Source organism: Telopea speciosissima, chromosome 9, assembly GCF_018873765.1.
Source record: "Telopea speciosissima isolate NSW1024214 ecotype Mountain lineage chromosome 9, Tspe_v1, whole genome shotgun sequence".
Classification (NCBI taxonomy): domain Eukaryota; kingdom Viridiplantae; phylum Streptophyta; class Magnoliopsida; order Proteales; family Proteaceae; genus Telopea; species Telopea speciosissima.
In genome coordinates this window covers 1,927,307-1,941,230 of record NC_057924.1, presented here as the reverse complement: position 1 = coordinate 1,941,230, position 13,924 = coordinate 1,927,307, and the positions used below count along the sequence as shown (strand labels likewise).

Genomic DNA, 13,924 nt, shown 5'->3' with positions numbered 1-13,924 from the left:
CTATGATTATAGTTATATAATGAAGCTGCCTTATTTTTCAGAAATTTGCATTCTTGTCTGTTGGATATATACCTCAATGCTCGGCCTAGATCTTTATTACACCTGTTTCTGCATCAAAACCACACGCCTGTAGCAATTTTCTTGCTATTAGGGTTTTTTTCGGCGAGCTTTGCCTGGAAGATGCTGAACTTTTGCCTCAAATCTCTAGATTTAAACTTCTGGGTTTCGATTTGAAGGTGTGCTTGCCTTAAGGTGTGCACTCCAATAGAAACTGGAACTACCAAGCTTCACATCTATTTTGATGATTCTCCAGATGTAGACATGTACGGATTAGTAGTTGTCAGTGATAGTCTGTCTGCTTTTCCCTGTAGCTGCTAAAGATATGGATTTGGAAATAGTTTGAAGTTTCAATCGCTTTCTGCAGATCAGAGACAATTGAGGTCATTCTATGTGGGTCTCTATTTCCTGCTGAGTTCTCTATTGAAAATAAGGTGAGGCATTGGGTTAGAATATTCTCAGGGTTCGACAAAGTTGAGGTAAAGGCACTTGAGAGGATACTGGAGCAGAAGCAAAGGTCTGTTGATACTTCATTTTGACATCGTGCATTTCTATGTTTTAAGTGATTTTTGGTCCGTTCTTTTTCTAAATCTTTATGATAGGTTTGCACAAATTTTCAGGGGATTTCATCTTGGATTGCAGGTTACAGCAAGAAATGCAGAAGTATCTATCCCTTAGACAAACGTGTCAGGTTTGTACGTTCTAAAAATTGCTCTGATAGTCCTAACTTTAATTGTGAAACCCTCACAGAATTTGGTATCATCAAGTGCAGGATACTGATACCACTGAGTTTCAAAAGAAGATTTTCATTTGCTTTAGGATCATGTCCCGCTGGTTTAGTGACCATGCAAAGGCCGAGGAGAGTTTCCAAATTCTTGATCAGCTAAAAGATGCCAATATTTGGAAGATATTGACGACTCTACTCGATCCCAGCACTAGTTTTCAGCAAGCTTGGATGTGGCGGGTACTTTCTTTATGCATTTCCAACTCCCTCCAGGCTTGAATTTTGCATGTGTGACAGGACATGGATTTTGGGAAAAAAAATATTTAGAGAACTTTGTTCTTGTTATTCTGCAGGATGATTTGCTTAGGATCCTTGGTGAAAAACACAGACTTCATGATTTTCTGAGTGCTCTATCAGTGAAGTGTTCTCATTTACTATTCAACAAGGAGCATGTGAAAGAAATTCTTTTGGAGGCTTCCAGACAAAATTCTGCTGAAAATGCTCAATATATTCTTTCATGCATGAATCTACTAGTGGTAAAACATGTTTCCTATTCCATTATTTTCAATACTAATCATTAAATGCTTTAGCCTTCTGGAGTAGTGTATTCTGCAGTTACTCACATTGCATCCTTAGTGTTTCATCTCATCTTATTCTGGATTACTTCAGGACTTCCTAGATCTTTGATGCCATGGTTTACATTTAGTATACATGCCCTAAATGTACTTTAATAAGGCTTAGTTGGTCAGTGATTGGTTAAATGCTCGTTCAAGGAATTAGATTCCATTATATGAGTGTTAAGAGTTACTCATATTATCTTATTTCTGATTTGTTTTGAATCTTTTCTCTTCATTTTATTTTTCTGTTGGATAACCTGGTCTTGGGTGTTCACCTGAACTTCTATTTGTGGTGGTTTTATTTGCAGCTTGTCAGTAAAAAACTGTTTTACCCTTTAAATTTTCCCGCATTTATGTTGAGATTTACTGTCTTTTCATGTCAAAGTTTCTTCAGTCATGCTTTTCTGATAGCATATTAAGGCTGCCTATTTGAAGATTTCGTTTTTTAAAAGAAAATTTCTAAATGCTAGAGGTGGATATGAGAGAGGGAGGGAACTTGACCCCATACATCAGTGGAGGTGAATGCTCTCCTCTCTTTCCTTCTGACAACTAGCACCAATGTGTTCTCCCTGGGTGGTGAGTCTGGTGACAGTTGGAAACTTCTTATTGCTTTCTTTTTAATATTTGATTCGTAAATAGAAAATATATTTTAATGATAAAAAGAGAATATCTATTTGGTTTAAAACTGCCTTCAATTGTTGTGCCTGAATATGATTGGTAATTCGTGCCTTTGCCTAAATGAGGTCTACGCACTAGCAGTATTCCGTGAAGTTAAATGTGGGTTCCAAAAATTCTCATGCATAATTATGTTGAACTCATTTATTACTATCATCCCTTGCATCAAAAATATTGTTATGGATCATTGTAGTTGTACTCGTTTATTACAATAATGACCAGCATTCTTTGTCAGGTTGTGAAAGCTTGCAGTAGTTCTATTTGAGCTCTATTGTGGTTTTGCCTTGTGGTGTTCATTCAAAGTTTTCCAAAGCATATATCCCATGTCTCTAACAATTGAAAATTTCAGATTCTTGCACGTTTCTCTCCTTCCTTATTGGCTGGTACTGAAGAAGATCTGCTACACCTTCTTAAAGATGACAATGAAGTGATTAAAGAAGGTGTTTTGCATGTTCTGGCTAGGGCTGGTGGAACAATTCGAGAACAATTGGCTTCCACTTCCAGGTACATCCTTTGAAATTTGGGTACTGTTGGCTATAAGATTCTAAAATGGATTGTTTTTATCATCTTGGTTTTTGAGTGCAGTTCAGTGGATCTTATATTGGAGAGGCTATGTCTGGAGGGTAGTCGGAAGCAGGCTAAGTATGCGGTACATGCTTTAGCAGCAATAACAAAGGATGATGGGCTCATGTCACTATCTGTTCTATACAAGGTTTGTGGGGTGGGGGTTGATAATTCTTTAAATTTTCCTCTGTGCTTCTGTTTAAATTTTGGACTTTCCTACTTATTGTGATGATGTTGTATTTGTTTGAACTGATGCATCACAGTGCCGCTTACTTTGTATGAGTAAGTTCATTTTGCTTTGATCTGATGCATCTTACATGGATTGCAGAGGCTTGTTGATATGTTGGACGGGAAAACGCATTTGCCTGCTGTCCTACAATCTTTGGGCTGTATAGCGCAGACTGCAATGCCTGTTTTTGAAACCAGAGAGAGTGAAATTGTAGAGTTTATAACAAGCAAAATCCTGGAGCGCAGTGATGTATTCCTTCTGCTTCTGCCAAGATTTTTGTGTTCTGTCATTTGTTTTATTGTTATTGATCATTATATTGCATTTTTTAATGTATTTCTCTATATTTCAGAAAGCTGACGATAATACTAGAGCCTGCTGGGAAGATCAAAGTGAACTTTGTTCTTTGAAGGTCAGTCAGGGTATTCGGAGTTGTATTTGTTTAGTTGTTTCAAACTTAGTGGTGATGACATTCGCAAGATTATGTTGATGAAAGTTAATAAGAAAGACTATGTTGGAATTTTCTTAGACATTCTAGTCATCATTGGTCTTTGGTGTTTGCTTTTCACAATAAGTTGCCATTAGGCATTAGCATCCTTTTACAAATTGAGACAATTTGTTGGTTCCCTACAGATCTTTGGCTTAAAAACGCTGGTGAAGCGCTACTTGCCTGTAAAAGATGCTCATTTGCATCCTGGGATTGAGAACCTTGTTGGAATTCTTAGAAACATTCTTTCTTTCGGAGAGATTTCAAAAGATATAATATCCAGGTGAGTTTGAAAAAATTGTCACGATCACCGTACTTTTGTAGGATGAGGAATTGAAGGGCTCTAGCTTTATTTGATTGGTTGTTTTTGGATAGTTTCTTATTTTTAAGATTTCTTTTTTGGAACTTTTATCTGAAAATTATGTTCTATCTTGCAGTCCTGTTGATAAGGCTCATATGAGGCTTGCTTCAGCAAAAGCAGTCCTGCGTTTATCAAAGAACTGGGATAATAAGATACCAATTGATGTCTTTCACTTGACCTTAAGAACATCGGAGGTTGGTGCTTTCCTGCTGAAACTTTTCTTGGAATTGTTTTTTAATTTTGCTTTTTCTGATTCTTATTGATAGGAATGATTGCTATTGTTGATTCTCCATGTTTATGCATTTTCACAAGTATCCATCATTGCTGGCTTTCTTACTCGCAGGATACTTACCCCCACGTGAAGAAACTATTCCTTGGCAAAGTACATCAATATATAAAAGATCGGCTTCTGGATGCAAAGTATGCTTGTGCCTTTGTCTTTAACATATTTGGTTCCCAATCACCAGAATTTAAAGAGGTCAGAATTGTAGTCATTTTTTGGGTACAATGATAACTTTTCCTTTCCCCGTGACCCCCAAACCTAACTCCTGCCACATGAGGTGGGATTTGATCCTGGGTTTCTGCTATCAATAGCTGGAAACCTTACCACATGAGGTGCAGTGTAGTGATTTTATATTTGATAATGAATTCACAGTATTTCTTTCTTAGTAGAATGGGCCAATGGGGAAAATTTTCCTTTCCATTGTTGTATGTGCACAGCTTCTTATCCATGCTTTATTCTGCAGGATAAGCACAACCTTGTTGAAATTATTCAGATGTGTCACCAAGCAAGAGCACGGCAATTGTTTATGTATTGTGATGGAAACCCTCTGATGGTTTATCCTGAATACATTCTCCCATTTTTGGTCCATGTCCTTGCACATCATTCATGTCCTGACATTGATGACTGCAAGGATGTTAAAGCATTTGAGCCAATATACAGGTATTGCTGTTATCTATGTTTGCTTCATTTCTTTGTGTGTGTGTACACACATCTAGTTCTTGGTTTTTAAGTTGCTGCTTTTTTACTTTTCGCTTGTGGGTATATATGAATGATGATGATGATCATCATTATTGCTACTGTTTGTTATTGTATTATTATTTGGATAAATATCTCAGGGAATTGATTGAAGTATGAAGCTTTCTGGTGAGGGCCCTATCCGGCTTTCCCAAAGCTTGTAAGATACAGTTATACATAAAGCTCACTGAAAAAGACCTGTTGCTACACCTGTACATCCATTAATTCCCTTGGGGGCGTTGAGGGGAGGGGTTGTGTGTGGGTGGTTGGGGGTGTGTGTGGGTCTGTGTTTGTAACACTAAGGCTACAAAGTCATTCAATTAATCACCCATCAAAGCTTTATAACCCTCTCCAAACATAAGTGGGTCAGTTCCATCAGAATACTTAAGGCTGGGAGCCAAATCTCTAATAACGGAAGTGATTTCTTTGATCATTCTAATAAAATCCCTTTTCTTCCCATGAAAAATTCTGCAATTCCTCTCTTTGTACATACCTTTACTAATGGCAAAAGGTGTGATCTTTCACAAAAATTTGTTTACCGAATAGAACATAAGGCTAGGTTTAGGTTATAGAGTATTTAATGAATCTTAGAGCAACCCAACCCCCAAAAGTTATCCTACAAAGGCTGTATGAAATGAGTGGAACAGCTTTAGGATAGATGGTGGGTAGTCTCACAAAATACCCATTTGTCAGCTCAATGAATTCCCCCAAACTCTTGCATTTTATCCATGTTGAGTGTTTTGTCAAGGACCAGTGAAGGTGTGTGGCTCCTTATATTTTATTAATAGGGGATATCAATTGCCTATTGAAACAATGGACTGTTAGAAAGACTTTTCTGTTGCTTCATTGCATGCCTCTCAATTCACCCCTATTCCTCTACATGGAGCATCTTCAAGGAGCCTTATACATCCTTCAATTCTTCAAAGATCTATCCTTATATTTGGAGCCCATTATTAGTTTGGATATATATCAAAAAGAGCATATCCAGTGCACGAGGCTCCTCCCACTGTGGGGTCTGAGGAGGGTCATAATGTACGCAGCCTTACCCTCGCTTCCGGGAGAGGCTGTTTCCCGACTCGAACCTACGACCACTAGGCCGCAATGGAGCAACCTTATCGTTGCGCCAAGGTCCGCCCTCTTAGAGGTTTTTAAGTTCTCAAATATCCCTTTGTTTCTTTTTCCGAATAACCCAACGTGCTTCAACAGGCCTTAAAACTCCAAAGCACTCTCCCTCTTTTGCTCAAACAAATAGCTTTTGCAAGATGCAACCGAGTTGGGGATATCCACCAAAGGTTACTGTTAGCGGCAGCAAAAGCGGTATGGAATCATTGGGATATGTAGGTTACCTAGAACGCACTAATGAGACATTCCTCCACAGGAATGCAGCATAAGAGTATAATCACCAAAGCTTCGTTCTAGCTCCAATGGCAGAAACCCTAGTTTGAGGAAGAAGAAAACTCTCTTTTTCTCTCTCAAGAACTCTCTCTCAACTGTTAAGAATAATTGTATTCTCAACAACTAGAGACACGAAAGTGCAGGTAACGCCAGTTGGCAAAGTGGCGTTAAGCATCCCGAGCGGAACGAAAAGAGAGGTCGTGATGATATCATCTACATCCGTACCACTCCTCGTGGAGTAGATCCCGTATCCAACCAAACCATTGACCAAGGAATGGGAGAATTCCCACTACCGCAGGCAGGCCAGCCAGGCAGTGAGTGTGGTAGGAACGGGCTTCCCAAAAAGCCAGCCCGGGCCGGGGTTAGCATAGAATGTTAGCGGCAGCAGAAGCGATACGGAACTAGATACATAACAAAAATTATAGACAGGATCTCAATGAACATGTGATAACGAATCAATCATTGGGATAAGTAGGTTACCTAGAACGCACTAATGGCATGTTCCTCCAAAGGAATGCAACACAAAAGTATGATCACCAAAGCTTTGCTCCAGCTCCAATGGCAGAAACCCTAGCTTGAGGAAGAAGAAAACTCTCTTTTTCTCTCTCAAGAACTCTCTCTCAACTGTTGAGAATAATTGTATTGTTAGCAACTAGGGTTTGAACCAAGCCTCCCTTTCAATAAAAAAGCCTTAATCAGGAGATTATAAATCAATGGTCAAGATCATATCAAGTGGTGTGATCCTAAAGGACAGCCCTTTAAGTTGTCCATATTTGCACAAAAGAAAATCTCTATACTTTAAGTTTTCCTTAATTGCACAAAAGGCGTAACCTGAAAACCCCCTATGGTAGATATTTTCATATTTTCATTACACTTTCTCCTCACACTACCAACATCCGCAATGCACCCTCACAAGTATGGAAAACAAATGTCCTGCCAAAATTGCAAGTGCACAGTATTAGGACCAATGATCAACCAAAATTATTTGAAACGTCTTTCAAATCATAACATCTAATATTACCGAGGCTCTGGATTCCGATCGATCATTATCTAATAACTCATGTACTTGGATGTTCATCCTATCGGGGTGTGAAACCTTGTTGAGGAACACCCTCATTCTCACATATAAATCATAGAACGAGTGTTTGGTGTGTAGTTAGTCATGTCAGTAGACATCAACCATTGGAGATTGCATGAAATATAAACACAACAATAAGTGGCTCTCAAGTATGGGAAAAAGTAACTACCGGAAATTCCCTTTGCAAATACAATGGTGGTAAACTAAATCAGGAATTCCAATGGATCAATGTTCTACACAATTAAGTGTCCACATTTATATTTCCATACTAATCACCATTAAGGAAATATACAATGTGGCAACCCTAGAACATAGTGCCCAAATCTATTCATAGTTGTGAACTAGGAACGGTAAAAATGGGCAATTGCCAATTGCACATTATCAAAATAATCACAAGTTCACAACAAGCACATGAATATGAAAATATCTTAATTAATTTAATCACATTAAATTGGATTTGATGGACACATACATCAAATGCAATTATTCCAATAGTTACTTCAAATTTTCTAAGAATAGCACCTCAAGGCTCCCAGGTGAAAAGACCAGCTAAGAGCAGATGGACACATACATCAAATGCAATTATTCCAACAGTTACTTCAAATTTTCTAAGAATAGCACCTCAAGGCTCCCAGGTGAAAAGACCAGCTAAGAGCAGATGATTGACAGATTCTACCTTGTCCTCATACAGGCTGCACGCCCTGGTGAATGCTCCACACACTCTGAATAATTTTCCACTATTATAGTTAAAAATGAAATATTGTCTATAGGAGCATAAGCCTTCAAATCCTTTTTAGTCTCCTCTTTTTCCTTTAAAGCAATTTGCAAAAGATCAATCTTTCACATTAATAATCCTTGTTCTTTATTGCAAATAGCTATTAGTAGATATATTCAAGAGAATCAAGAAAATTAGCTATGTGACTGTTAGTTCTGAGTTCTTACAATCAATTACTTCTACTTAATCTGATTATCAGTAGCTAGCCAATCTATTTTTAATAACCGTATTGAGAAACACATGATTCCTCCTTGTTTATATGTTATCAGTTGGTATATGCGGATAGAACCAAATTGATGGATTTTGTCTGTAGCTTGGAATGATCTCTGTGTTTTAAGCAAAGGTGGATGAACACAATTGGCAACAGCTTCTGTTTCTACTTATTTGTTAGTGCACTTAGTTCTTTGTATTTTGCAGGCAATTGTATTTATTTCTTTCATTGCTGCTACATGGAGATGAAGACAAGAAGTCAGGGGTTAGTACTGGCAAAGACGAGGAGTGTGTTGGTACAATAATCTCCATCTTCCATACTATCAAATTTTCACAAGATACAGTTGACTTAACGAAGACAAAGGTGGGATATATGATTCTTCAGATCCTCCTGCTTTTTTGTGCCCTTGAGTATCTTTGCAATGTTTTCTTCAGAGGCTTTGAATATTTTTATTTTATTTTATTGTTGCAATTTTGAAATTTGCAGCATTCTCATGCAATTTGTGACCTTGGACTGTCAATCACTAAGCGTTTAGTGCAAAAGAAGGATGAGATGATGGGGTCAATAACATCAGTTCCACTGCCTCCATCGCTATATAAACCACAAGAAAAGAAAGAAGGTGTTGAGTCTTTGGTGAGTATTTTCTGTCTGGAAACTTTTTCCTTTTCAAACCTTCACTAATGCATTGGAAAGATGTTGAAAGGAAGACTTCTGAGTGGGCCAACCAACACAATATATGTCTAGGAGTGCCCATCCTTCTTTTGGGGAGGGGGCATTTGTTAAGTAACTCAGAGAAGTATCTCTCATACATACAATTGTGAATTGGTCAACACCGGTGGACTACATGAATCCTTTTTCACCATTCTACCTTTTCAAAGCCAATAGCAGCTGTTAACTTGGAAGTACTCATTTTCCCTTTCACTGTTTCAATCCAGGTTATTTTTGGTCTTTTGCTCATTCTTTTACAACCTTCAATTTGTATGTACGTGTCCTTGGTGCATTTGTTGGTCTTTGTTGCAAATTGCAATGTCCAAACAATCTCAAATGATCATCTCTCATCTTTTCACCTATTGGTGCAACTCTAAGTTCCCTTGAATGTATTCCTTTTTAGTTCAATCCTCATATTGTTTACTTGGTCAATTGCTTTACTGATTAATGCACCAAGTAAATAGATCACCTTTCATGTGACAGCGTACCTGGAGTCCCAAGAGGGCTCCACATGTTGGTGAGGTCATCTATTCCTTATGTGGTATGAGTCTGCCCCATAGCCCTTTTCTACATTGCAATTACATTGCAAATGAAAGCCTCTTTTCTCAGCATTAGATGTTTTGAAACTTCGCTGCCTAGCATTGTGAAGTGAAATCCAAAACATAGTGAGAACTACAGCTAACATTGATTTGAGAACTGAACCATACCAAGTCCTGAGGGTTCCATGTTCTTTGAGGTCTGGACCGGTCACATCATCTCTCAACATCAGTTAGAAGGGACCATCTAGCTTAGGAATTTAGATGATTTGCCAAGAAACTTTTTTCCTTGATAGCTTCAGGAAACTCCTTTTTTCTTTTAAGTGCTTCAATAAGCTCCATTCAAGATGTCCATATGCTAATACCTTACTACAGCTACAGTATAGTATCTGGTAGATTTTCTTTGCTTTGTTGAAGAAAATTTAGGCTTTGATTGTTACTGCAATAATCTTTCTTGCCATTTCTTTTGATTGGATGTTATGTGGTTGCTAACTAGCCTGCAGTATTTTCTTACTGAAAAAACAGGAAAAGAAGCATGTACAGAGGGTCAAACTCTGTGAGCAGAGCAAAAAGTAAAATAACTTTGATACCAAGGTTTTAAGTATCTCAATGTATCCGCCGATGTGAATCTTATTTTTAGGGTACCGATACGATACTTAAAAAAACTATCAACTGTATATGGTCTTTACATGACCCGATATGATTGATACTTATCGATACACTTGATACATCTCTTATAAACTATATAACTCGATCAATGACTCAAAACATTTACCAAGAGCTCCTGTAAGGCATTGTAATCAATTTTGTTTTGGTAAAATCAACTTGATTCCTTGTTTCTACTGGTGAAAGCAACTCTAGTAGTGTTGATTTCATCAGCATTTGGTTATTAAACAACATGCAATCAAGCATCGAAACCAGATTTGCGCAATAACAATTTTCCATTAAAACTTTGATTTTTTTGGTCAAATATTGATTTTTAGTGTCACTTTTTGCAATGGATCACTAGGTTAGTGAAAAACAACCTAAATGATTGCATCAAACTAGGTTTTTTCTGCAATGAGGTGTGTATCTAAACCCTTAATCTTCCCCAAACTAAAAATGACATTTTTCTTTGGGTATTAGTCAAGTTAGAAACTCCATCTTTTGTACATAATCAATTGAATGCACTTGACTCGTCATACTTTGTTCTCCTCTTTATATATGATATATTTTATTTATTACTTATTTATACTGTTTTATGATTTAAAACTGTATTTTGCATGTATCCTAAACATTTCCATGTGTATCTTTAGTGTATCTTGTGTCTCTCCGATATGATACGATACGATACGTCTCTTAAAATCACCTTTCCGGTACCGATGCTACTAACTGAAAATTTGCGTTATAGCTGGTAGAGAAAGGATAGGCCCCATGCAGAATTAGAAACTCAAATGAAGAAACTTGCTTAAGAAATATGCCAACTAAATTCGTGCTTAGACTGTAGAAAATTTCTGGGAACTTGCTTAAAAACTAAAAAAATACACGTCCTTTTCTTAGGAACCAAACTATATTGCTGAGTCAAATTGGGACCAAAATGATTCCTAGTGGACCTAATTTTATGGACTATAATCCTCAGAGTAGTTGCTGATATTCGGAATGCTCCAAAACTGGCTGAAGTTCTGGCCTGTATTTTAGTTGCTTAAACATTAATCAAACTTACTCCTCTCTTTGAATCTGATCTTATGATACAAGTATGATAAGACGACCTAATTGCTTTGGAAGGTTTGACTAAACACTACCCCTGGTGGTTAGTCCTATCCTTTGTTTTGCCTTGGTTCTGTCCCATTTCCTTAGATATTCATCTGCGACACCCTTTACAACACGATGCCACCTTCACAGCCTAATCAACTTTATAACATTTGTTACTGAACAACTTTAAAATGGTCCTTGTAACTAGTGACGGTCTGATTTTTAAGGCTATTATTTATGTTATAACCTCTATTGCTCATTAGAAAACAAAGGAAGAACGAAATGAAAAGAAATGGAAAATAATGATAAGGAATGGACTCTTTGATTCTTAAATAACAAAAGGAAAAAGAAATGAAACAAAAGGGAAAATATTGATAGAAATGTGTTCCTTAAAGTCTCTCCGATAATGTCCCTTGGGCAAAAGGGGCCACCGTTCTTTTTCTTTCCTCAATTGTTTTGATCAGGACAAGTGGTTGGTTCGTTTCGTCCTCCTATCTACGCAATTATCTGTCTTCGTTCGTGAGTTGGTGCTACTGGCCATCTAATTTGGTGTATTTTAAATCATAAGATAATTATGCAGCTGTAATGAACTCTACTTTTGAAGCCTTTGTTAATGCTGTTATTGGTATTTCTTTCTGAGGCAACCTGCATCCTTCATCCTATGTCTTTCGGACAATCATAATTGTTGCATTAAATTCTTTCTTTTGTAGAAATTTAGATAGTGTTTTTTGACTTGTCTTTGGCTGCAGAGCTGGTCTTTTTTATCCATGCCCATCCTAATGGTGGTGTTTAAGTTAATTTTGGTTCATATTTCTTTTAGGTCAATGAGGGGAAAACATGGTTGGCTAATGATGATGTCATGGCACATTTTGAGTCTCTTAAGTTGGAAGCTAATGGATTGGTATGCTCTTCACATAAGGATTTCTATCACTCTCCATATTGTCATAGGCATCTTTCTGATAACTTCTTTTTATGTGGTTTTGGTATTGCCATCAGGTCCATTCTGAGGTTCTTGAGGATGAGAAGGTTCTGAAGGCTACTGATAGAGATGAGAATGAAGTGCCACTTGGGAAGATGATGAAACGTTTGATTTCTCAACGAACCAAGGCAAGGAAAGTGGTGAAAAATAAAGCTTTACCAGCTGAAAGAAAAAACAAAGAAACTGATATTGATATCTTAGGAATGGTGAGGGAAATAAATGTTGAAAATCTTGAAAAATCCAAGAACTTGGACTCGAGGAATGGTCATGGATGTCTTCTAGGTGAAGAAACAGAAGATGATCAAAGCATGGGAGAGAGAGTTCCAATATCTCGGAAAAGAAAGAGAAGAAAAAGGAATGACACAACATCCATTGCAGTACCTAAACGCAGGAGGTCATCATCTCAGGGCATTAAAAAAAATTCTGTGTCAAGGAGCTCCTTAAAGAGTTTGGGAAATGCTTCTGCAGACAATTCACATCGGACAGAAATATCCTCTTTGCAGCCTACTAAAATGGATGTTGACACGGACTCTGATTCAGAAGATAAAATTACTTCAGAGAAGGAAATGGCTGAACCCACTGGTTCAGACTTGTTGGCATCATGCTTGCCTACAAAGAAAAGCTCCTCATCAAAACGTAAAGGCACCAGTCGTCATTTGGATGATGCCGCACATATGGTTGACAAAGCTAATGAACATGAGCTGAAGGTGAGACATTTCATTGATCGGACTTCTTAGGTAGATGTACGAATTTGATAGTGAGGATTCTTTTGTACATGTGTTTGCAGAAGCTCGATGTGTTGGTGAAGACTGATAAGAACAGTTCCATAGATAATGCCAAATCCTCTGTGGGAAATATCAGGAAGCGGAAAAGAAGAAGTATAGCAGGATTGGCAAAGGTCTTACTTCCACCTTGTTCTTTTATCAGCATGTTACAGTATTTTAAATTATTTTCAGTTTTATATTTTTGGACTGGAGGCTCTTTTTTTTATATTAACTTAAACCTGCTGTTAGGATCTACTTAACATCAAATAATCAGATGCATTACTCTGGCTACTTATAGTACTGTTATCTTATGTACAACAATATCGAGGCTTTCATGCTATATTATCCTAGTACTTGCTTATATATGTTATAGTATTGCGTTTTTTAGATTTTGTTAAAATTGGTTTCTATCAATGTTTAGAAGTTGGATTTGCATTGGGTTATTAGTGGTATAGTTTTCTTGTTTTGATAACTGATCCTGTTTTTTATTCCTTGGTCGATCCTATTTTTCAAGGTGATGGTCCTTTTTGTCTTCATATGTATTTTATTTCAGGACAGGTGTAGCACAATGATTGTTGTGCTAGGGCTGGCACAGTTGTCCAAATTGTAACCGCCACAATTTTGAGCATATGTAAACCATGCTGCCTCTATTCACCTGTGAAATTTCAACCCGAACAGAATCTTCCACGGGGCAAAAAGTAGGGTGGAGAAATATTGAAATAGTCAAAGATAAGTTAAAGAAATCAGGATTGAAAATACAGGGGAGAAGTCCAGTATAAGGTGGGTCATAGGGTTGAATTGAACATCCAAATTTGGTATATGGCTAATCCAGTGGACATCCTATCTATCAAACAGTTGAAATTTGCCGCGTCATCCTCCATGTGGTGGAAAAGCAGTGGGTTTTTATGCTGAAGCCCGTATGATAACTTTCCTGATACATATGCAAAAAACTAAAACCTGTTTCTTTACCTTGCTCCAACAATTGTTAGCTGGCATGGTCAAATTGTACCCAACTGTC

The 13,924-nt window shown here is 37.4% G+C and overlaps 1 protein-coding gene across 4 annotated transcripts in view; it reads left to right on the top strand.

Annotated features, from left to right (window-relative positions):
* The window catches only part of LOC122639884 (sister chromatid cohesion protein PDS5 homolog A-B), a 34,311-nt gene that overhangs the window by 13,822 nt on the left and 6,565 nt on the right, over positions 1-13,924 (top strand). For 3 of the 4 annotated variants that reach the window (XM_043832906.1, XM_043832904.1, XM_043832907.1), the window contains 17 exons: positions 425-574; positions 700-748; positions 830-1,021; positions 1,135-1,317; positions 2,423-2,577; positions 2,659-2,785; positions 2,966-3,115; positions 3,216-3,275; positions 3,497-3,633; positions 3,788-3,905; positions 4,055-4,189; positions 4,458-4,654; positions 8,395-8,551; positions 8,675-8,821; positions 11,984-12,064; positions 12,160-12,849; positions 12,930-13,040. In XM_043832906.1, coding sequence (XP_043688841.1) covers positions 425-574; positions 700-748; positions 830-1,021; positions 1,135-1,317; positions 2,423-2,577; positions 2,659-2,785; positions 2,966-3,115; positions 3,216-3,275; positions 3,497-3,633; positions 3,788-3,905; positions 4,055-4,189; positions 4,458-4,654; positions 8,395-8,551; positions 8,675-8,821; positions 11,984-12,064; positions 12,160-12,849; positions 12,930-13,040 — 2,839 coding nt within the window. The remainder of the gene's footprint in view (positions 1-424; positions 575-699; positions 749-829; positions 1,022-1,134; positions 1,318-2,422; positions 2,578-2,658; positions 2,786-2,965; positions 3,116-3,215; positions 3,276-3,496; positions 3,634-3,787; positions 3,906-4,054; positions 4,190-4,457; positions 4,655-8,394; positions 8,552-8,674; positions 8,822-11,983; positions 12,065-12,159; positions 12,850-12,929; positions 13,041-13,924) is intronic. The other variant, XM_043832905.1, reaches the window with a different exon arrangement.